The following is a 24,392-nucleotide window of genomic DNA, read 5'->3' on the forward strand; positions in this document are numbered from 1 at the left end:
CTTTTAATCCTCCATTTGCTGTCCTTCCACCACCAACTGTCACTCCCTGGTATTGGAGCCAGTGGTTTCAGCGACTCGTGGCTGCCCCAAAAGCACACAATAAAAATCCTCAAATACCCTTTCGGCATTCCTGTAAGGAAACGAAATCTGCTCCAGTCTTTACAACTGCACGATGCCTGTAGAGGTACCCTACTACCACATAAAGCCAGGGAAATTAGGCACTTAAGTACTTTCAAGCCTTGAACCGAGTGTTTTCCAGAAGGCCCAGCCACCTCGCCTGCGCCTGCCGGCCGCTTCCGTCTCTATAGCGACGCCGCGCCCGCCCCGCCCCCTCGTCCCCATGGCGACCGCCCCGCCCCTTCCGCTGGCGCCTCGGAAGCGGCGGGGCGGAAGCGGCGGGGGGCGCCGCCGTGGGCCGAGGCGGGGGCGGATGAGCGGGCGGCGGGGGCAGCAGCGCGGGGGGCAGGACCCCACGTGAGGCCGCAGGTAACGGCCCTTGGCGTCACGTGCCTTCCACTCCCCCTCCCCCACTGCCGCGCGGGGGCGGGCGGCCGTTGGGCGGCAGCGGCGGCCCCTGCGCCCTCGCGCCCTCGCGGGCCGGGCCGGGCCGGGCCGGGCTGCGGGAGCTGGGTCCGACCCGCCCCCTCCGCCTCGGCCCAGCGCGGCCTCCTGGCCCGGCCCGGCCCGGCCCGGCCCGGCCCTCCCGGCTGGCTGCTGCGGTCGGTGGCTCCATCCGCTCGCTCTCCGCCCTCGCAGGTAGGCCCGTCTCTGCGGAGAAGGCGGCAGCGCCGGCGGGCGCGGAGGTGCCGTTGGCCCCGCGGCCGCCTCGCCGGATCGGACCCTCCCTCCGTGTCGGTGCTCGCACCCGCCATCTCGCTGGCCGGCGGGCGAGGTGCTCTTTCGGTCTCCCTCTTCTCGGTGCCCGTGTCGGCTTTAGCGTGAGCCAGGGCAGCGCCGGAGGAGCCGGGGAGAGGCTGCTCGGGAAAGCAGCTGGTCTGTGCGACAGGGCGGGGGACGTCCGGCGGGTCGCCCCGCGCAGGCTTCTCTTGGCCCGCTGCCTTGCCGCCCGCCAAAGCCAGCGGGTTTCGGTCTTACGGGGAGCTTTGAGTCATTTGCCTTCTGTGTATGTCTTCTGTGGAAACTGGTGCTGGGCTGAAACTACTAAGTAAGAAGGTTCTGGGAGGTTTTAGGGAGCAGACAAATATGTCATCAGAGGCCTAGGAAGCTGTGTAACTTTTGCCCGCACCAAGGCTGATGTGAAATGCAGATGCCCCAGAAATGTTTTCACAAATTAAAATGATGTTTTGTGGAAATTTTTAAATGACGGTTTCAAGTAGTGCTAGACATGGCAATGCTCAAATTTTGAAGTGAGGTTGACTTTAGTTTTCGCGTCTCTGCTGGGAAAAATGCTAAGAAGAAACTATGTAATTAGTGACAAGTAGATGGCATTAGAAAGATTTTTATTTAAGCCCATTTTGTTTAATACAAGTATCAAGCTGAGTTTAAAAATGAAACAATAAAGGGACATAGTGTGCGAGAACATCTCAGAAATGTACTTGTGCTATGAAAATTTAATTTGCGTTGCAGTTGACAGTATGCAGTGAGTCAGTATTAAGCTCACATCGCAAAGTAATGCTAGAGGCACTGCTGGTGAGGCTGTTGTCTACGGAATAATGTTTTCATAAAAGCAAGACAAAAAAGTAATAGAGTATGTTAAATATTCTGGTCGCTTGCAGTTGCATACTCTAGCCTTCTGTGCATCTCTGGACATGAAGCTTGGGGTGTTTAGGTAGACTGCGACAATAGATGATTGTACGTGGCTATATGATTTCTATTATGTGCTTATTATTACTTTATTAATTAATATCTCTGATGTAAAATGATTGTGCAAAGTCGTAGTAGTCATTAGAATAACAACTTCTGCTCTTACACTGAATGGAACCTTTATTTCTACTTTTGGATGAAGGCTACTATGCAAATGAGATTTAAATGTGATTAACAATTAGAAATGTTGAATGTAAATAACTAAAATGCTTATTTAGTTTCTTAGTGATATATATATATTTTTTTCTTTACTTTTCGGTACCCCAAGTGTGACCAAAAAAAAAAATGATTCGTTGTCTGCTGTACGAAACATCTTAAATATTCCATTTGCCGTTTGGTCACCTGGCTTCAACGACAATGGTAAGTTATGATTCAAATAATATATTTTCAGATCTCTTTTTCTCTGCTCTTCTAGCTGTGTGGATGATGAGGAGGGAAAAGCTTATTAATATTCATCATCAGCTTAGGTATTTGATTTTACTTAGCACTCCTGAGTTTCCATCATTCCTTTTTTCAGTGATGTCTTCCTTTGTAGCTTGCGTGTTCTACTCCTAAAGACTTAGTTATTGTCCAGTGCATTATAGGAATCACCATGTAAAGCTAGTGGTGTGTTTTCAGTCGTGGCTGGTATTAGACAATTAATCATGAAGTATAAACCCTACCTGCACTTATGTTTTTAGTATTCTTCTGTTCACAGGCGATATGGCTGTGGATTTTTCCCTAATGTCAAGCAATCAGTGAATAGAATATTTGAAATCATGGGATTATCCTGTATGCTTATACAGAACACGTAAATGTTTGATATATTCATATAAACACCTAAACACTTCAAAATGTAAACGTTCTGTAGTATTAGGTTCTAATGAATAATAGCACGCTATCAGTGTATGCTTTTTCTCTCAAGAACAGGTAAGAAATTCTTTAGTAGAAATACTGTGGGTGAAAGATTATAAGCCTATGTAAGTATTTTCCTGTATATTTCTTCCTTTTTTGTTTAGTATGCTTCTCTCCCCTGAATTCTGTTCTAAAGTATGAAATAACATGCGTAATCTATACTGGAGGTAGCTCATAGGCCTGCTCTTTGAGGTTTGAATAAAGGTATTTTCTTTTATGAAGAGCTGAGAGGGATGGATGTAAACTGAAGAAACAGAAAGATATATGTAAGGAGAAATACCTGTTCAAGAGTTTCTAAGCATTACTAGGGAGTGGAAGATTCTCCAAAATGTTTCTCTATACCATTTCAGTAGCACAGCCTATTTAAAAAGTTCTGGTTGTCAGGATTATATATTAGTTATTAAGTGACATCTTTTTTTTACTTTTGTTAGAGATGATCACATGTGTATTCCTTAGGACTTTGTCCATCTGCCATTGAAGTTAATGCATTGCTTCTCATTAATTTACCTGGAGCTGAATCAAGCCCTAAGCATTCTCCTGCAATACTTCAGTTCTTAGTATCTTACAAGAAAAACTAAAAGACTTGCTCTCACCTATTTTGTGTCAGTAGGACAGCAGGTACAACTGCATAGCTAATTGAATTGTGGAACTGTGCCATATGAAAAACCAGCTCAGCTAAACCAGCTTCTGTGGGTGTTTTGTGGACTGCTATCAGTAATCCGGTTCATTGAGCAGCTGCACAAAGTTATTCCCGCGCAAAGTAAGCGGCAGAGGACAAATACAAGGAGCCAAAGGACACTGCTTTTTTGGCAGCAGTGCTTGCTTGTAGTAGACTTGAAGTATTTGTCACGCTTTAGTCCAGGAACTCATTGTTCTTATCTGTGAAGTTGTTTTCTCTTCTTGAAATACATCTGTAATCATCTGCAGGTGCACTGAAGTGATCAGACATCCCAGAGAAGTTAAATCAATTGAAATAAATGCTATCAAATATACCATGGGATATAGAGAAGCTTTTGCAAGGATTTCAGTGTGTTGTCGTAGGGTCGAGCATACTTCTTAGCCTGCCTTGGAGGAAATCTGGAGTGGAAGCTGCACGAATTTCTCAGCCACCTAATAATATATTATTAGAAAGTCTTCCCAAGGAACATTGTATCGCGCAGAGAAGTGACTTTCTGAGTCTGGGATCTTTATTTCCGTTGTATAGGAAAAATAACCATTCTAATACTTTGGCATCAGTGTTTAAACATTTAATGTTTTATTCCTGGACTACGATTCAAGAATACTTTGTCCATTACTGCTGTCTTTTTTTCATACTCGTGCTTGCCTACTCTTGGTGTTGTATTTCTTAATCTGTAGCCAGATTAAGAAAAGGGAAAGTTTTCTACTTGTTGCTCATAACTTTTTTGATTAACGTTTGTCAATACCTTTATTAGGCATTGGTTCTATTCCTGCTTTTAGTTCTAATTGCCTGTCATTGTTTTAACACCTCATAATTTGGTCGAGATTTTGGAAGCGTAGATGCTTAGTAGTGGGATTAATGACCATTAACGTGCCTACGTGAAGTTTCAGCTGCCAAGTTTAGTGTGTGCCAAACAATGTTTGACTACATCTTCAAAAAATTATTTAATATCAATAGAATTTAGTACAAGGTTATATAATTAGTTAACGTACTTTCTAAGAAAGCTGTTTATAATTCTTGCAGCAACAAGCCTTAGAACTGGCATTGGATCGTGCAGAGGTAAGGAGTAGCTAAGTTGTTTGCACATAATGTATTGGGCTCATACTTAAATATTTCAGTTTTGTATTTCTTGTGAAACGTGGAGGGGGGCACGTGTGTGTGCATACATGTATGTGTATATGTATACGTATATATGTGTGTGTGTGTGTCTGTCTATATATATACATATATATATAAAAGCACAAATACCTGTAACACTGGCTTTGCAAAGTTTTTGCTAATATTGCTAGGCCAGGCATTTGGTTTTTTCCAAATGTATTGAGAACATCAGGTGCACTGATGATAAAGCGTGCAAGATTTTGGTTTTCTTGAAAAACACACCAGCTCTATGTGCCATGAAATAATGGCACTGTATATGCCAGCTATATAGCGATAATTATCTCTAAAACCAGAGATAGCAGACAGACATGTATGGCAGAATCTTGTTTGTGATGTTAAGGGTAGCCCAGTTAGGACAAAGAGGCAGATGCTTTTATGTTCAGGTTCTTTTATGCTGCCATGTGATATAATGCTTACCTTGATCACTTTTATGGGAAATACATATTTCTGGGGAGGACCTATCTTCCCTGAAATTCTAAACTAAAGTGTTAATAGAAATACTCTAGAGAAACGTTTAGAGAAGTTTGTTAAAACATAAGCTATTTTTAGCTGTATAGTATTGTGAGTAGCACTTCTTTTTAATTAAAATGTGTAATGTACATAAGTTGTTTTTATAATACACATCTGTAAATTAGAGAAGCACAGTACTGATGCAAGAGATGGGGGGAAAAAAAACCTTCAACTTGATTATCCTGATGAGTACTTGATACGTAAATACTGTTGAGCCTGTACACTTAAATTTGACTTTATTGACTTAAATTTGACCTAGATTTGACTGTAACATGTTAACTTCAGTAAAAAAGGTGTCTGTAAATACTTACTGCTGTAATTACAAAATGTAAGTATAGAATCGAGACTTTGGATGCAGCTAATTCCTTAGCCATGAAGCGCTATATTTCACAGCTGAAATGAGAAATGCTTCCTTGTTGATGAATATAACGTACAGTAGATCACATTTAGTACATTTTTTATGGTCATTTACCATAACTGTGTAAATTATCGGACATTGTTCTGTGTATACAGTAAATAATGATCTAAAACTGCCTGATAGCAGAAATTAAATTTCTTTTTAATGTATTATTTTTTGCTTTACCTGTCTTTTCCAGTATATCATTGAAAGTGCCCGTCAGAGACCTCCCAAGCGAAAATATTTATCCAGTGGAAGGTAATAATGTTTCAGTATTTAGTTTTTGATTGTGTTTCTTTAATTTATTTTTTTTTTACATTAAACTTTTTTAATTACAGAAAATCTGTATTTCAAAAACTCTATGATTTGTATATAGAAGAATGTGAAAAAGAGCCTGAGATAAAGGTAAGTGGAAATTGCTGAGCAGTTTTTCATTGCTGCTTGAACAGGCACACGCAGACATTTTTTTTACATCACTGCCATTCCATTTAAAAAAAAAAAAAAAAACAGCACACACCCCCACCCACACACCCCCACCCACCCACACACACACCTGGTGACTCCAGTAGTTACCTAAGGCTAGAATTACAATAGAAAAGATTAATGAGTTCCGTGGACTAAACTTACTGTGTAATGTAATAGCATTGACTCAGTTCAATCTGAAGTGAAAACAGGGAGGTAAGAGCACTGATTTACTACCTGGTAACCCTAAATCTGTTTTTAAAGGCAATAAAATGAAAGAGAAACAGATGACTGTGAAGATTGTGCTTTGGTATTCTTGAGCTGCTTTTCTATATGTCAAATATCAAGGAATTAGGAAGAAACAGTCTAGAATGGAGATACATATATATATATAACAAATTTAATTTAATACGGACAGGCAGTGTTATTAAAATAACTGAATAGTAAATAGCAGGAAAAACACTGGTGTGAGTGACCTGTCCATTCTGTCTTAATCCTCCTTCGCTGAAGGCAGTTGGGAGCAAGTTTGGGACCAGTGTCAGTGCCACCTGCATCGTTGTCAGTCTCAGTTTCTGAATTTGCATGCTTAGCTTGGCTGCCATGGAAGAAATACGTGAAAAGTCTTTTAGAATCTGTGCTCTGTTGTAAATTCACATTGATTTCTGGGATAATTGATGAGACGTTGAGACGTTCTGTTAATATGAGAAAAGAAGGCCAGCCAGGCTTAGCAACAGTAAATCTAAGGCTTAAAAGCCAAAAGCTACCTTGCTAAACTGTGAGCATAAAAATGGACTGAGAAGGACGAGCTCTGGAATCTATTGCATTGCTGGTTCCCACAGTAAAATAAAAACCCATGAGATGTTACGGTTGTTGAGCACCATTAACACTTTTGGTGAGTCTGATTTAGTTGGTATTAATTAGCATATGATTGCTGTCTCACAAATGCAAATGAGACTTTAATCTTTTCACCTCTGTTTTGCTTAAAACATCAATAGTGAATGGGTAACAAGATGTTTGAACAGCAGGGAGAAGACTGGGCTTATGGGACTGGAATCTGGAAGAAGTACAATACTACTAGTTGTTGCTAAATCAGAAGACGCTTGACAAACTTATGTTTACCCAACAAAATTGGTAGTGAAGACAGGTTTTAAAAATGACATTGTTTTAAGGGCGAAGAGGATTATTACTGATTTTAGATTTGAGTAAAAACTTTGAGGTTCCTATTTAAGAATTGGAAGCTTATTATGATAGCAAACTTATATTTAGAGCCTTTATTGACTAAAATGAAATGTGGGTAGTTAATAGATACCTTAGTCATATGTCAAGGTTATTCATTATTGAGAAATGAGAGGCATAAAAATTGAGAAGCAGAGGTTGGAAGATGATGCTATTGTGGAACTTCATCCAGGAGCCTAGGACTGCTTATTTGTCTCTTAATTTTCAGGATAAACCTGAAGAGGGAAGTAGTATTCTGACTACAGTTTGGCCAATAAGTTGAATGTAGCTGAACAGTTTTGATATACAGAAGTGTGTTTGAGTTTCTATTTCAGCACTACGGTATATTGATGGTACATGTTGTACGTATATCAACTCAGAAGCAGTTTTCAATAACAACAGAATCCTAGATACTTGAGTATACTTTCTCATATTGTTTTTCAGTCCTGACTTTCTCCCTCTACCTTAGCGCTTTGTAATACCGCATCTCTCCCACGTTCTTGTTTCCTGCATCTTACTCGGTCACTCATATTCTTTTTGATCTTGATGTTCATAGGCAAGACTGGATTTTCCATGTTAATAATGAATTAGTCCTTTATGAATTAATCTTCTTGCATTACTCCAGCATGCCTGGGCTGCTTTTCTTGAAGAAAAAAATTTTTTTTTTTTCTTCTCTCTCAGAATCTCTTCTGTCTGTGTGTATGCACACTAAAAGGAGAACTAACTATGCTGTGGTGATTCTCTAGGGCAGTTTTTTTCATCTGGACGCTAGTGTGCAGGGTTTGTGCCTAAATGTAGGAAGAAATATAGAACAGAACAATAATTTTGAAAGCAGTCTTAAAAATGAATGTGGAAACACACTTGTTCTGCGGGCTGAAAGATCTAGACTAGGCGGGTAGATGTGAGGAGCTCTAGTAATTAAAAAAAAAAAAAAATTATCAATCACCTATACCCAGTAGTTGGTTGACTTCTAACTACCGCATGTGGTAGCATCAGTGTGCAAGCATGAAAATATTTCATAGTAATGAAAGTTTCAGAACACTGTTAATGAAAGTCACTGAAATTCAATAGTTTGAATTCCATGTTGGACTATGCATAAATAATAAAGCGTGTATCTGCTACTTTGCTGTAAAAATGCTGGTAGCCGTGAAAGATGAGTAATGATGATACATGAGTAAACAATACCAGATAACAGTAGTCGGAGGGGAGAGGTTGTCCTTGATTAGTCTCTGATTGTGATAAATGATACGCAGACTTAGATACGTTTGGGAAATTTTGTAAAACATCATCTTCCGTGCATCTTTCTCTAGCTGAAGAAAATATAAATAACTTGCATGTGTAAGACGAGGAAATGACTGTAAGATGCACTTCAAAATAAACTAACAGACTTTCAGACAACAGTTGCTTAAATTCAGTTTAGGAATTATGAAACTGAAAAGGCTTTTTTTAACCTCCATTACAGCGAGTGCATGGCTCTTGTGCCTTACAAGGCACATTAATACTTATCTCTTTTGGAATGGCAGCCTATGGATTGATATGTTAAGTTACATGTTAGTGCACGCATACTCAGCTCTAAGTTGCAGTCTTCTCTCAGGATCTGATTGAGGTTCAGCTAGGTCACTAACATCCTTAGGCTTCAGTTTATACCCTGTATTTTGTCACCAAAAAAATGATGTCTCCTCAAGTTGTATGAATTGTTTTTCTTTCAGTCAATGCATAAGAAATTCTGTTTTGCTCTTTCTGCTTTCTGAAAGAAAAATGCTTAGAAGTGATCATGCATTTAATCTGTAAGTAGCTGATAGCTGTGTTAAGGGAAGATCGAATCATGATATCTTTGACACTATTGACGAGACTATGCGGAGAGTAAGAAATAAATTCTTCTTGGTATGAAGAAACCTTACAACGTGAGCTTTAAAAATGTGAATTCATCTGAAATATTAAAATGAAAGTTTTTTTATCTTGATAATCTGCAAAGTGTAGAGAAATGATAAATAATGCCTAGTTATTTCATTTATGCTTAATGGATAATTGATATCTGACTTACAATATGAAGAGAGCAAAAAACCAAGTAAATCTTACGCTAGTTAGATCAGAAGTTGATCGCATATAAGCAATCATATTTAATCTTCCTTCATGTACAGTACTAGCCTTATAACTTCCCTTGTTAATTCCTGCATTGGGCCTGTTGACTTGTTTCATAGTTAGCTGTACTGCTGTTATATCTTGGGCAGTCTGTGAGTAATGCCATCAGGGTGGGATATTTGATAGAAATCTCCTCCCTCCAAAAAAAAAAAAAAAAAAAAAGATTTCTGTATATGGATTACTTTTAACTATTTTAGGCACTGTAGACTTTAAAGCAACCTGAACTACATTCCTGTGGAAGTGATATTCAATTCCCCCGCCTATTGCCCTGCTCTATATCTGAAAAAACAGCTATGCCATTTGGGGAAGTGTATCCTTAAAGTGATTCTGAACTGTTCACCCTGAAGGAAATATTCTGAAGTACTTGGAGTGTAAGATTTGTGATCTCGCTTTGAATAGATCTTGGGCTCTCAAAATTCTTCCTTAATTTACTTACAGAAGACGACACTGAATAAGACATCTGCTCCCTGAAAATAGGAAATGCTGTGCACCTTTTTTTTTTTTTTTTTTAAAGATCAAAAACCTGAGCCTCTTTCTGTGATTTTTTTTGAAAATAATAGAATAAGACAGTATTTTTTGCTTATTTTAGAACAAGATATGTACAGTGAAATCTATTAGCCCTTAAGGTTTTGAGAAAATGATTGTACCAAAGTTGCAATGGCTGTTAAATACATTTTACTTTAAACTGAAAACTCCGTGCCTTAGAAATAACATGATTGATCTGAGTCTGATATGACATAGTAAAACCTAAATTCTATATTTTCTAATAACTGAAAATCAGAGAAGCTGTAAACTTATGCAGATTGTATATTGCTGAACACAGAAGTTACTTGATTGTTGAGCCCTGGAGAGACTAAAAGAAGTGATATCCAGTCTGTTCTTGTACCTTCTATGGATTCGTGAAATGGTGCTGGTGTTAATGAAATATGTCCGCAGTCAGGGAGAACCTGGGGTGTTTCTTGTACTTGCACTTCACAAAGATATAATAAGCTGGAAGACCTTTTTTAATGGAAATGGTCTGCTTATGTTTTTTTATGTTTTTGACTTTTTTTTTTAATCATAAAGGTGAGTGGGGAAAATCCATTTAAAATGCTGCAGTGGGGGGACAAGAGAAGCAATGATAATCATAAACCATAGTTTTATTTGTGTAACCTGTGCACCATCTGAGGATAAGGTATTAAAGTCACGTTTCCCTTATAGCCAAGGATAGAGGAATTACAAGCATAGTATGAAATAACTACTTCAGTTTTGTTAAAGGGAATGGTCGATATCATTTCTTCAGAGGGACAAATCAGAAGTCAATGCGAGAGAAAGCAAGCATCCGCACCTTCCCTGTGCTACCTCCCAACCATCATGCAGTCACTGTAGCGTGTGCATGTAGGGAGGGAGGAGTGCTGTCTTTCTGTGGATGAAGTCAGGGAAGGTCAGGAACATCAACCAGCAGAGCAAAACAACTGACTGGTTGCTTGGTATCTGAACTCTTGCAAAGTATACTGTGATGAATTCCTAGGAAATATAACATGCCCCAGTGAACCCCTCAATCTTAAAAAGAAGTTTCTAGACACAGCTGACGTAATGCTTAGTATCAGCTCTGAGTGAGTGCCTGCAGTAGCCAGCTTAAAGAAGAACGCTGATTTTGTGGTTATAAATTTTTTTGTGCTTATTGAAGCATGACTCTCTTCTGCATTTATTGAAGTCCTACACTTAAAACAGTAATGTTTACTCCGATTTCTTGGAGAGGCGTTACATTTAAAATAGGTTTACATCTTAGCCGTTTCTATTCAGAATGAACAGTATGAATGCAGAGTCAGAAACATGCGATCGTCTGCTCCTCTTTCCCCTCCCTGACTTTCCCTTTTCCCCCTACCCCAAAAAAGTGGGGGGAGGGAGCAAAAACCTCCCAAGCCGTACTGGCCACCCGTTACCAAGCAAAAATAAATACAAAATAAAATCCTAAGATGTTACTTATTGAATAAATTCAAATTGGACTAGTGTGATTAACGGAATTAAATTATATTTACAAATGAGTTACCGTTATATATGTTACTTATCAGTTGTCATGAGCAGCAGCCTTCTGTAAAAATAAATCTCTCATCACTATTTCTTGTACGCATGGACAAATTTCTGGAAAAAGGTGTATTTTTTATTTAGAAGTACTCGAAGTGATTATTAGTTGATAGCGATTATTCGGTGCTTGTATTTAGCATGGAATAATGCCCTTAATTGACTGATCAGTTTTCTTCAGCTCGTGAGACTAGTAAAGCTGGATTAGAAATGTCAATGTTACGATTAGTAACAACTTCCAGAAACAGTATTAATTCTGTTCTAACGATAGAGAGGAATAGAGTTGTTTTTGATTGTTTTATAGGTGTTTCTGAGTAGTCCAAATTAATATGCAAGTGTTTTGAAATCTACATATTTGAGATTAAATTCCTGTTTACCTTTCTTTCATGATATAATGCTTATTTTTTCAAAATCAAGTCTTGGCAGAATTCCCACATTCTTTTCTGCCTTCCTAAGTAAAATCCTATGTTAAGTGAATGGGGAATTGTAGTGGGAAAAGTATTAACTATCCAACCCTGAAAACAGTTCTTTTACATCAACAGAAGACCGATGTTTGTTGACTGATCCCCTTAGAGAGAGCTTTAGACCAACCATGGCAAACTTTAACCGTTCCCTCGCTGTCACTTACTGCTCCAGTGTTTCTCTTGCATGGGTGGGAAGAGCATTTGCAGTGTGTTATGCTTCCTTTGAAATCTTCTTTGCTAGGAAATGTTAAGAGTAAATTATGCTAGAGTAATTGAGTGCTGACTTTGCTTTTAAATGGCAATGACTGTGCTCCTGGGTATTTCACAGTGTGTCTAAGTGAAGGCTCTGTAGCTGTTCCTCAGCTCAGTGATGTGACTGGAAATTGAAGCAGTGTACGTGCAGTCTCCTGTTTTATAGTAGATGTCCACAGGATTAGTGGGAGTCTTAGTTGAAGAAGGTTTTACAGAACAGGCTGCGTCTCCAGAGCCATATGTGAAGATTGGACTGTATTTACCTTTATTGTTGCCAGAACGTGTTTTCCTCCTTTCTCTCCCACTCCTCCAGGTCTTTCCTTATGAATTCCCTGGAATTTCTATGCTGTTTCATATTTCTGAGTTAGTTTTCATGTTTTTTCTGAGCCGTAAAAGGTAGCATGATGTTGTTGCCATCATTCCTAATGCGTGGGAAAGAGTTAGCTCTTGGCAACGGAACCAAAACTAGTTAAGAAATAGAAGATTTTTCTCCTTTGGTTCTGCGTACCTTTTAAAACTAAACTGACGTTCTTTCTTTTCTGTTTCGTTTTGGAGAGGGAGGCCTTTTTCTTTTGGGATCCACCCCCTAGGAGAAGTGATTCTGCCCTGTGTCCTACTAACATTTCTGTTCTTATTTGTTCAAAAAGACAGAGATAGTGCACCACTATTTAGTGAGTGTGTGTGAAATGTGCCTAACTACTCTTGGGCACACTGACTAGTGCACAAAGGATACCCTCCAATGAATAGATCCACCCAGTCCCGGCGTTCAGTGATGAAGTCAAGTCTCCAACCAGAAGGTGTAAAGGTTATCTGAAGTTTAGAAAACATTGTTTTTCTTGTGAAGAGGGCTTTTAAAATGTTTAAAATTGCCATAATTGCATGGCATGTTGGAAACATTCATTCATTTTAAAAATCTATTATTTATGGAAAAGATCTTTCTTAATCTTCTTGATAATCTCTGCAGCTCCAGGATCAGATTTCAACAAATACAGACAAGGCATTGCAATTAAGGAGGCTTCCAAATGCTACATTTTAATCCTAGAAGGAAATATTTCCTTCTTTTAGAAATATGAAAAGTATTAATTATTTTTTTTTGTTGTTGTTCTTAACATTGTATAATGGTATAAATGATCCACAAATAAATGACACAAATAATGTACACAGTAGATCTCTAACATTGTGTCATAGGGTCATTCTTATCAGTTGTATTGTCTATGGACCTATAATTAATGAGGGTTTTTTTTTAATTGAGGTAAGTGATTTTCCAAAAAACAATCTTGTGTGTGTAAGTATGCGTAAACGTTAATGAATGTACTGTGTTGAACAGAGCCAAATTAAATTTAAGTGGGTCTGTTTAGATATATGCTTTAACATTAATCTAAATAGCATTCAGGTTCTGATGATTGTTTTATTGCTAATAATTACTTGATAGTATTATGTTCATGAGCAATGTTTACTTTTAAAGCAGAAGCTGAGGCGAAATGTGAATTTACTTGAGAAGCTGGTTATGCAGGAGACACTGTCATGTCTGGTAGTGAACCTCTATCCAGGAAATGAGGGTTATTCACTGATGCTCAGGGGAAAAAATGGTTCAGGTAACATTTCTGCTATTTAATTTTTTAAAATATTCAGAGTTCTCTATATACTGTTAAACGCGTTGTAGTTGCTTGCATTCAACTGGCTTGCATTTGTTTTGCTTCCAACATGATCACCTGTACAAATTGGTACTTGAATTCAAAATTTGCATAATGCTGTAAGGTGCTTGTGGATGGGCTCTGTAGCACAGCATCAGTTAGTAGGTATGAGTCGTCTTGATAATAACCGTCCCCTACATGTTCTGATGTGTGCTTATCCTGGGGAAAGCTTTTTATACAGTCTGTCTGTATAGCCTGTCCTCTCTCTAGTCTGCCCCAGCTTGTTGGTTTTGAGTTTTTCTGTTTCTGTTTTCCTTTCCCCAGTATTATTTATCTTAGCAAGTCCCTGTTACTCCAAGAAACCCATCCAAACCCCGTTTTTGTTCAGTATTGCTCAACCACTTCCGCTCTCTTATTTCTCCTCAGCTTCCCAGCAGTTTCCTTTTTTTTTCCAGGCTTCCTTACCTGAGTTTCTCTCACTTCAGGTTCCCTCTCTCAGACATGTTTCTTCTCCCGCTGACTCCTATATCTAGGTCTAACTGAAAGCATCTACGTTCCAGTTTGGTTGCATCTTCGTGCCACCTGATACTCTGTGACATGCCATATGAGCATAAAGTAAATCATTTGGGAGCAAAACTTTGGTCCTGTTGATCCTATAAAGGAGTGTGTTGCCTTTTAGCCTAGTAAGACCTAAATCAAGCCCTGGAACCGTAAACATGAAAATGAATGCTGTGCAAAAAAATTGACAGTATGGATTAGTTTCCACTAGCCCTGGCCTGTGGCAAGCCTATGTGGCGAGTTTGTTTTAAATTTCATCTTGTTCAAGTTTGAACTGAAAGGCAAAAGAAAAGCAGTATATTTTGTTTAAATTCAGATTCTGAGACCATTCGGCTGCCTTATGAAGAAGGAGAACTGCTTGAATATTTGGATGCAGAGGAGCTACCACCTATTCTGGTTGATCTTCTGGAAAAATCTCAGGTGTGAAAGTTTTATTTTTGAGAAGAAGTTGTGTTTTGTACCCAGATAGACTTTGATTTTGGAATGCTTTTTTTGGACGTTTCCAACACACGACACAGAAAGTTTGTGCATTTGGGCCATATTATTTTATGCACAAAACAAATATTTTATTGATATCCGTAACAAATAATTCATAAGTATTGGAGAGTAAGGATAGAAGAGACATTGCTATCGTTTACACTGTTAGACCACTGGACTTCTGTGCTCTTGCGAAATGTTCTTTGTTCTTTCTTGCTTCGAAATATTTGACGTGAATTTCTTAAAATTACATTTCTGATATATGAAAACACACTGTCTGAAAGGTATGTAGTAGAGACCACTAGTCTTGATAAAGATCGTGAATATTTTTAAGCATAGTATCAATGAATAAGCAGCAAGGGCTTTATGCCGTCCCTTCTATGCAGAAGCAACTTTACAATTTGCGCTGACTTAGCAGAAATTGCACTAACTAGCTGAGGCTGAATTTTTCTGAAGTGTGTTCTGTTTATAAACCTTATTTACAGAGCAAATATGTGCATTCACGATCAGTTACAATTGCATGTAACCTTTTTGCAATAGTAACAAAGGTCAAAATGGTCTCGGGCATCAATCCTGTTAGTTGTGTTTAGAACAAACACATAACAAACTCTTTTTTTGGAGAGGGGAGATGAGACAAGTTGGTAAGTATGCAGGTATTCACACTTCTTTGTTTGTTTGTTTCAACTAGGTTAACATTTTTCATTGTGGATGTGTCATAGCAGAAATACGTGACTATAGGCAGTCTGGTAACATGAAATCTCCAACGTACCAAAGCAAGCACATTCTTTTGCGTCCTACAATGCAGGTAAGAAGTGCCTCAAGTCATTTTTCACTGTTGCAGTAATTCCCAGATTAGATACAAACTATTACTTAAGGTATTATTTTACTGAAAGATAACTACCACTCTGTCTTTTTCCTCAGACTTTAATTTGTGATGTGCATTCTATAACAAGTGACAACCACAAATGGACACAGGTGAGTCACTAGTTACTTTTAAGCCTTACAGTGATGTAGTAAATGTACTTAATTATTTTAATAAAAGCGAATAAGCAGAAACTGGTGATATTTTGGATGAAAACTGTCAGATTGATGTGCGTAGTGGTACATGGTAGGAAAACAAGAGATAACAGACCTGAGCTGAAATGAGAGGCTCACACTCACAATTTTCACTGTCTGGTGAAAATGTGTTTCACCATGAGGACAGTCAAGCAGTGGAACAGGTTGCCCAGAGAGGTTCATCCAGAGGTTGTCCAGAACCACTCCATCCTTGGTGGTTTTCAAGACCTGATGCCCTGAGCAGTCTGGGCTGTCCTCAAAGCTGACCATGCTTTGAGCAGGAGGTTGGACTACAGACCTCTTGAGGCACCCTCCAAACTAAATTATCTTACAGTCCTGTGTCCCATGCTCCAGGGATCTGCTATATAGACTTACTAGCAGCGTCTTCCTACATGGTGCCACAGAAAACAATAGGAGTTGTTAAAAGTTCTGTCATGCAGAATGACAGAGTGAGTCTAATGAGTCTAAGTGAGTCTAATGAATCTACCCTACTTCATTCATCTTCAACATACAGTCTCAGGGTGGTACCTGGAATCTAATGACACTATTGCTCCTATAGCAGCACTTACCTAATCATGTTGTTACAGCAGAGACTATCATTAACGATTAGGATCGTGCAGTTAGTTAAATGCTGAAGAGCATGCTACTCTCAAAATGCCTGTTGGTATTTCAGAGACATAATCATGCTCAAATCCATTTCAAATTGTAACCAGAAGTCCCATGTAGATCATCTTTATGGTGTTGATTACCAATCCCTCAAGAAAAATCCCTGACAGGCAATTGATTTCACTGCCACTGCTACTCTATAAAATCTACTCTTCAGTAGGATCCCTTCTGTGATTAGAAACCTCACCCACAGCTCTGTAACTCTCATTAATGGACAGTGGTACTTAATAACTGTTTAGCATTTTTTTGTTGTTGTTGACTGTTCACAGCAATCTTTTCAGTTTTCTGCAAGATAGTGTGTATGTGCATAGGTTTATGTTAATTAGTATAGAAGAGTTCATATTTATATCTATATGTATAGATATTTTCGTATTTTTATATATATAATATCTAACATATATTTGTATATATTACAGGAGGACAAACTTCTACTTGAGAGTCAGCTCATTTTGGCCACAGCAGAGCCTTTGTGTCTTGATCCTTCAATAGCAGTGACCTGCACCACAAACAGACTCCTGTACAACAAGCAGAAGATGAACACTCGCCCAATGAAACGGTAGTTTTCAATTTGCAGCGTGTTAGGACTTTCTTTCAAATGTTATGGTGTACTTAAATATAAGCAGTACTATACATCAAAACTTTGGTGGCTTGTGTGCATTCATATCTAATTAAATATATACTAGGAACAGTCAAGGAATTGTGTCTTTTGAAGTGCTCTAGTTTGTACTGAATTTCAATTAGTAATATATCCAGTAATATGTATATTTCTGCATACCAGAAATACTTACTATTTTCCTAACATAATGAATGACATTGCAGTTATGACCTTGTCTAGATTTTTGCTTAGTTCAGATGTAAGCTGAAACAGATGGCAGCTCAGCAATGTGAAATGTATGAACTGATATACTGCTTAGTGGTCTCTGATCCTTTAAAAGCTATGTACAAGTTTAACCCTAAATGAGGAAATCAAGGGGATTACTTATATGCTTGAAATTAAGGCTACACCAAAGTATTGGCGTATTAGAACTGTAGTAACTTCATAAGCAATGTGGAATGTATTGTGTACAAAATGTTGAAATTGTTTCCCTTTTGTGCATGATTGTTCACGTTGTTCCACGAAAACTTGAAATGGTTAGCTTTTTTTTTAGTAACAAAGATGCACTCATTCTGTAGAATGGTAAAGTACTAACTATACTGTTAGAATTACAAAATATATTTAAAACTGGATGTGCACTGAAATATTATGCTCCTGTACAACCCGTGGTACTGTTATATAATTGTAAATAGAGAAATTGTTCATTGACCACTAAGTTTTAATTTTAAGGACAGCTGGATCAATTTGATAGAAAAATATGCAGAGGTCTTAAATGAATGCCCAGGATAGTATTAATGTACCAAAGGATTCTATATGAGACAAAGAATGCAGGACAGTGCAAAAACAACGCAGTAACTATAACTCTGTAGGTACGTAAGCAGTACATGGGTCTTTTGGCAGAACTGGAATCTCTGATAGTATACCAGTTTCACAAGCTTGGTAACTTTTTAGATAGTTATTCGTTTTGACAATGTACTTTCATACTGTATTTCAAAAATATATCACAGATTCTTAGGACTGAAGTATACGAACAGAATACTAACACTTTTTAAAAATCCAAAGTCAAGAGTTTGAGTTACATGGTAGAGTCGAGAAAAACAATTTTAAATGACTGTTTCAGCACCTTTCTTTTAGTTTCAATGTAAATAGCATTTTCCTGCATATTTGTGTGTTTTTATAGAGGCAGTGGAGTATTTGATTTTCGTGGTTTTTCAAGCTCATCTATCATTTTACCACAGGTGCTTCAAAAGGTACTCCAGGTCATCTCTGAACAGGCAGCAGGAAGTGGCTCATTATTCAACTCCACCTCAGCTTAGACTACTTGACTACTTACAGAAAAGAAAGGAGAGGAAAGGAGCCCAGCAGTATGACCTCAAGATTTCTAAAGCTGGAAATGTAAGTGCTTTAAAATTTAGGTGGGTGAACTTTTAACTATTTAAAATATTTAATATGTTAATATTGCTTTATTCTTGTTCATCTTTCAGTGTGTAGATATGTGGAAACAAAACCCTTGCTACTTGACTGCACCTTCTGAAGTGGATGTAAGTTCAGTTGTTACCAAGAACAGTTATTGTTGTATTGCATGAAAAAAGAAATGACTAAGAGTGTCCGGTATCAAATAATGCTAATTTTTGAAAATAGGATTTACTTTAGCATTTGAAATAGTCTTTCCTGTAAGGTATAAATACAAGCTAAACCACATTATAATGCGTTGCAATTTTAACATGATGGTTTGGATGAAATAAGTAGCACAAACTGACCTTAAATATTGTCCAGCTGTGAGGTGAATAAGCACACTTGTTCAAAGTTGTCTGATATGAAAAATAGAAACAGAAATAAGGTAAAGTATTTTAAAATGAGTCACTTAGCTTAATAGAAATTCCTTACTTTTTTGACATGTTATGACACAATAAGACATGATATTTTCAATAGTTTAATATTTTTACATGGAGAAATTCTGATTTGGAACTCTTATGTTCAGTCTGTGTGTACATATAAGGGAAAATAATCCAGGAGTATTCTTCTTTCAGGGACTTGGACGTTCTTGGTTTTTGGCACTGCCAGGATATATACTATTAGTATATGGATGGGACTAGAAGCGATTGTAGTTTTGGTCCCAATGTAGGTATGGCTTAACGGAGCTGACAGGAGTGCGCATTATACATTTGAAATGATGCAGAAAGTTTATACAAACCTTCTCTCCCTTCGCTCTTCAACAGTATTGTACCTGCCATAATCGGAGTCTTTAGCAGCTTCTGCTATTGTCAGATTTCGTAACCATTCCACGTTATGGGCGGTGGTTTAAATCTGTAGTTTTAATCCATGTTTTCCGCTTAACACTTTTGTTAATTAATATACCAAATATGGTAGAACAGAACAAGGGTAAACCTCTGAAGGTTCTCAGATTCACTTTTCATAAATGCTGAACACAAAGAGGGGTGCTATAAGAAGTATGAAGTTACCTTTGGCTGGTTTTTGCGCTCGCTTTCTAAGGATCTGATGTTGCTTTTCAAAACAAGATGATGTTCTGTATTAACTCCAGATGTGTCCCACAAAGACTATTCTTGTGTTTCTTCTCTAATATCTCCGTTTTGTTTAAGGTGGAAAAATATGCCAAAGTGGAAAAGTCTATCAAGCCTGATGATTCACAACCAACTGTCTGGCCAGCGCATGTGAGTAGTTTAAACCTTTGGTCAGTCTTTCCTGTCTCTAGTTAAAATGCCTCTTATTTCAACAAAGTCTAAATAATCTGGGAATAATCTTCCCTTCCCTAAATTGATCTTGCATGTATTATATAAGTATGGAAAGGAGATTCTTACAGAGACTTGTAACTGAATACAATACATCAGGCACGTGATTAGTAAAAGGAGTCATTTACTGTTATTATTCATTGGAACATAAAGTAAATAAAAATCTACATGTAAAGTTAGTTCATAAATCTTAATCTCAGTTTTCTAATTAGAGCATGATTAGGAAAGCGGTAACTGTTTGCCGAAGTCCTTCCTGTAATGGAATAATAGGTTAAACGAGATACTGTAATTTCATCAGGTTTTCCAGAAATACAAGTAAAAGCAGCTTGAATCTACGAAATAACATGTGATACCACTGTATTGCAAAGACAATGTAGTAATTTATAGTGAGCAGTGCTTTATTCAACAAATTGCGTTCTTCGCTCACGTGCTCATATACAAATTGATGGAAGAGCTTTTGTTAAAATGAAAACAGTAAATTTGGAAAGAGGTTATGCTATATTAAATACCTCTTACGGAAAGTTCTTTCTGCAGTGTTTAAATTGGAACTTAAGATTTAGCACAAATTGCATGATTTGGTAAGGAGAAATCATTTAATGATTAGCCATAAAATCAATTCATTGGTTCTGGGTAATTTCCGAGGCAAGATACTACTTTATTATCAGCATCTTCCAGGATGTCTGTGTAGTGTCATATTAACAAAATAATACTTTCCCGTCTTTACTATATTTCTGTATTTTTAAGAGACAGTAAAATTTTTTCCCTCCCACCCCTTTAGAGAATTTCTTCTCAAATTAATTTCGCTTTAGACATAGAGAAGCTTTTTATAGTGTGTTACTTAACTCTCTTATTTTCCAGAACTGTGATGTATTTTACTAGCTGTTTCTGTTATTGCTTGATTAACATTCACTTGTTAATTTTCTTTTGTCTTTTAGGAAGTAAAAGATGATTACGTGTTTGAATGTGAAATTGGTAATCAGCTTCAAAAAACAAAACTGACTATTTTTCAGTCTCTTGGCAATCCATTGTACTATGGTAAAATTCAGACACTCAAAGGTGATGACGAAAATGATAACCTATTAACTCCCTCACAGTAAGTTACATGTTCTTTTAAATTGTGCTATGATCTGATAGATGAGAGAAGACAAATAATATGTAATTTTTTTTTGGTCATGAAAGGAAATTCACCATGTTTCACTCAGGAGCTAGAAATCTGATTTAAGAATTTTATCTGAAAAATCAGAAAATTAACTTCTCGTGCAATTTTTCTACCAAAAAAAGATACATTTTCCAGCAACCATCATAACTGAACGTTCTCTTAAAGTAAATCTGCGTGTTCTCTTGCATTAAAGCTGTATTGAAGAAAATCTCAAATTGTGAAGATGCTGGTGTCAGCACTCTCTTTCAGTGTTGCATGTAATTTTGATCCTTGTGTCAAAATCTGTCTGATTTTGTGAAACCTAAGAGCTCTGGATAATACAATTAATTCTTTAGCCTAAATAAATAAATGATGAAGGAAAGCATGAACTCCAAAGAAGTTTAATCCTCCTGTTTGTGATCATGTTTTGAATCTGCTGTTGTTGCCGGCAGTTCTACAAATGTTCTCTATTAGCTGTGTTTTTTATTGTATGCAGTGCCATATTCTTTCTATGGATGAACCTGTGCAGCAGAGCAGACCCTATAAATTGCATCAAGGCAGAGAGCAGTTAGTTGGAACAAACCTTAGTTCTGTTAACGAGTAGTGTTTTTATTGTTAAGTAGTATATAATTCTTATCTATTACTTTTTAATTACAACTTTAATCTTTTCACACTTGGGATGTTTTATCCCTGGACTTCTTGACCTATTTGCTGTTTGTTTCCATGACTACTACTGATCTTCCCAGAACAACAGTGTTGGCTTACAATGAAATAAGGTTGAGAATTGAAAGGACTGTAAAGGAGTTAGATGCCCAATTTTTCTTGAAAATCACTGCTCTAGTTTATAACTTTTAAAATATTACCAGTTGGAGTTCATCAGAATTTGGATTCTTAATCATTTGAAAATCCTATCATAGGAAGTGAGAGAGGCATAAGTTGTTTTCATCATTTTAATGTAAAAAAAAAAAAAAAAAAAGTTTTTTTGACCTAGAGAAACAGAAAAAAGGTCTATAGTTTAAAAAAAAGTTCTAACACGTTCGCACATAAAATCTGAAGTAATAAAATAGTTTGCAAACCATAAGCATTAAGCAAAAAAAAAAAAAAATCCTTAGCTTGGAGTTTTTGGAAAATTGTGAGGAATTTGGACAAGCCAAACCAAGCAATGGAAACTGAAAATTTAGTTAAAGTTTTACAACTAGGGCTGTTAACATACCCACAACACACTTATGTTTTTTTCTGTGTGAACAGATTGATACATTGGTTTATATATACATTTGCTATACTTTTTTTGGAAATACAGAGTAGAAAACTCATATAATGCCTTATGTTTTATAGAGAACTCACTCTTAAGGGGACCATGTTAGAATGAGAACAGAAATTTATCATGCTTAACGTAACCTTAGTAAAGTATACTGTATACATAGTTACGAAGCCAAGTTTGTAATTCAAGTACTAAATAATGCCCAGTCCATTAGATTAACGTGGTTTCTCATGTCACTGGGCAGTCCCCAAAGAGAGCAGCATTCTCATTCTTTGAAAGCCTTGTGAAAGAAACAGAAACAAACTTTTTAGTCCAATTCATGACTGAAAATGTATTTCATACTTTTTACATTTCAGGTTCCTTATTGGTTCCAAGACTGATGCTGAAAGGTAAATTAATATGATATGTATATGCAGTTGGCTTGGTGCCAGAGGATGAATTAGGTCCTTTTAGCCATTATGACTCTTAATGCTGTGGTTATGAAAGCAGCTGTAGAACTTACAAGGAAAACGTGGGAAACTAATCATTGTAACAAGAAGAAACAGGATTTGTACGCTATATGCATTTAATATTCGTAAGAATAATAGAGGAGAGCAAAGATCTGAATATAGCTTGTTCCATTACCTAAATTCCAACAATGTTGTTACACAGTGATTTGTGCAGTTTTTGTTAATTACACAGGTAATGATAAAATTCTGAGAGCACCTAACAGAGGTGTTTCACCTTGAGAATTTGTATGGTAAATTGGCCATCATGAAAGTTGTTAATTTGAACTTAAAGAATAAGACTATTTATTTTTGTATGCTATTCGTTATTTGATTCAGCTTTCTTAAGAGAAGTGATTTTTTATTTCTGAAGCATGTTACAAAATAGTTCTCTAGGATATTTTAGTTGTAAAACGATTAGGAGTATCAAGTCTGGGATAACTAAGGTAGCAAAATGAATATTTCTTCAAATATTTTTCAGTATGGATCCCATTAGATACCTGTGTGCTTTTGTGCATATGAGCACAGAACCTTTAAAAAGCAGCTTCTCTCAAAGCTGTTCATGTTTTTGTGCCTCCATAGGAGATCTTGAGGTGGTATGCATACCATAACCCTGCCCCACTCTCTTCTTACGTGCCTGACAGAAAGAGGAATACTTGATTGGGTTGAAATTCAATGTTTTTTGGTTTAATAGATGACTGATGAAGAAACTCTTTGTTTATATTCTCTGCTGCCTCCTTTGTGCTAATGCAAAGTTTTGTGAGTTGTGCTGCAAGCTGTACTGGGGAGCTGGTTAGCCAAAAACTTAACAGTAATACAGGAGTATAATTTTAACTGGGGTTGATTTCCTGATCATGTTTGCCACTCTGTAGTGCAAATCCTCCCATGAGAATAAGCAGTTGGGTTTCAGGGACCGGGGCAGAAGAAACAGCGAAAGGAGGATGGAGGGACCAGATTTTTGAGTGCAGAGTATTTTCTTACTCTGGTTCCACTGTCATTTTAAGCCAGTCTAAATCCTAGCTGCTGAAGAAAGGACACTGCTCTCTTTTCTGTGCGTGTATCTTGAGGCGCTTCCTTGTGCCAGCACAAGTGGTCATGTAGCGGCATATTCCGTCAGTGCTATACTAAACTAAAATTCACTTCATTACACTTAGGTGTAAGCTAATGTAAATATCATATCTCCCTACCTTAAAGAGTATTCTGCTCATGTTTGTGAAACGCTATTCTGTCAACAGTTTTCTCAGCGTAGTTGTGAGATATATATCATTGCTAGTTAGTCTCCTAGAAGGAGGTTTGTCTGTGCTGATACTCAAAGAAGAAAGAACTGTTACTCTCCCTGTGATTCTTTGAGATACGCTCAATGTGGACTTCTCAATCCATTCCTTGCTTTTGGAGTCCTCATCTAACATAGACTTCAAACTGAAGGACCGTTCTCTACAGAGCATAAGCAAGCATGGGACACATGTAAGCCCAGTGAACACAGCCTTACAAAAAATTTTAGATTCATGTGAAAGAAATGGATTCCCCACTGACTAATATTCCAAAGAATTACAGTTGCTTTGAGGAGGGAAGCTGTTCTGTCTTCTCTAGTTTATTCCTCCAAAACAGTGTTTCTTGACCTTAGATAAAGCAGTTGGCTGTCTGATTCAGCTTCACTGCAGGGAACTACTTTATCTAAGCATTGGTAAAGCGCATTAGAAAAAAAGTAATA

At 37.5% G+C, this 24,392-nt stretch overlaps 1 protein-coding gene across 50 annotated transcripts in view; it reads left to right on the plus strand.

Annotated features, from left to right (window-relative positions):
- The first annotated feature begins 366 nt into the window (after positions 1-366).
- SUPT20H (SPT20 homolog, SAGA complex component) overlaps positions 367-24,392 on the plus strand; it is a 39,488-nt gene continuing 15,462 nt past the window's right edge. For 20 of the 50 annotated variants that reach the window (XR_011138661.1, XR_011138660.1, XM_068929980.1 and 17 more), the window contains exons 1-15: positions 367-486; positions 2,093-2,184; positions 4,421-4,456; positions 5,662-5,720; positions 5,801-5,867; positions 13,527-13,656; positions 14,570-14,673; positions 15,419-15,535; positions 15,652-15,705; positions 16,869-17,008; positions 18,286-18,442; positions 18,532-18,588; positions 19,648-19,719; positions 20,733-20,890; positions 22,553-22,585. Coding sequence is in view for 47 of the 50 variants with exons in the window: in XM_068929980.1 (XP_068786081.1) it covers positions 2,182-2,184; positions 4,421-4,456; positions 5,662-5,720; positions 5,801-5,867; positions 13,527-13,656; positions 14,570-14,673; positions 15,419-15,535; positions 15,652-15,705; positions 16,869-17,008; positions 18,286-18,442; positions 18,532-18,588; positions 19,648-19,719; positions 20,733-20,890; positions 22,553-22,585 (1,187 nt within the window). In the remaining 3 variants the exon portion in view is untranslated. Of the gene's footprint in view, positions 487-619; positions 757-2,092; positions 2,185-4,420; positions 4,457-5,661; positions 5,721-5,800; positions 5,868-13,526; positions 13,657-14,569; positions 14,674-15,418; positions 15,536-15,651; positions 15,706-16,868; positions 17,009-18,285; positions 18,443-18,531; positions 18,589-19,647; positions 19,720-20,732; positions 20,891-22,552; positions 22,586-24,392 lie in introns of those variants that run through there. The other 30 variants (XM_068929982.1, XM_068929993.1, XM_068930006.1 and 27 more) reach the window with 4 other exon arrangements.

This window comes from Struthio camelus, chromosome 1 (genome assembly GCF_040807025.1).
Source record: "Struthio camelus isolate bStrCam1 chromosome 1, bStrCam1.hap1, whole genome shotgun sequence".
NCBI lineage: Eukaryota > Metazoa > Chordata > Aves > Struthioniformes > Struthionidae > Struthio > Struthio camelus.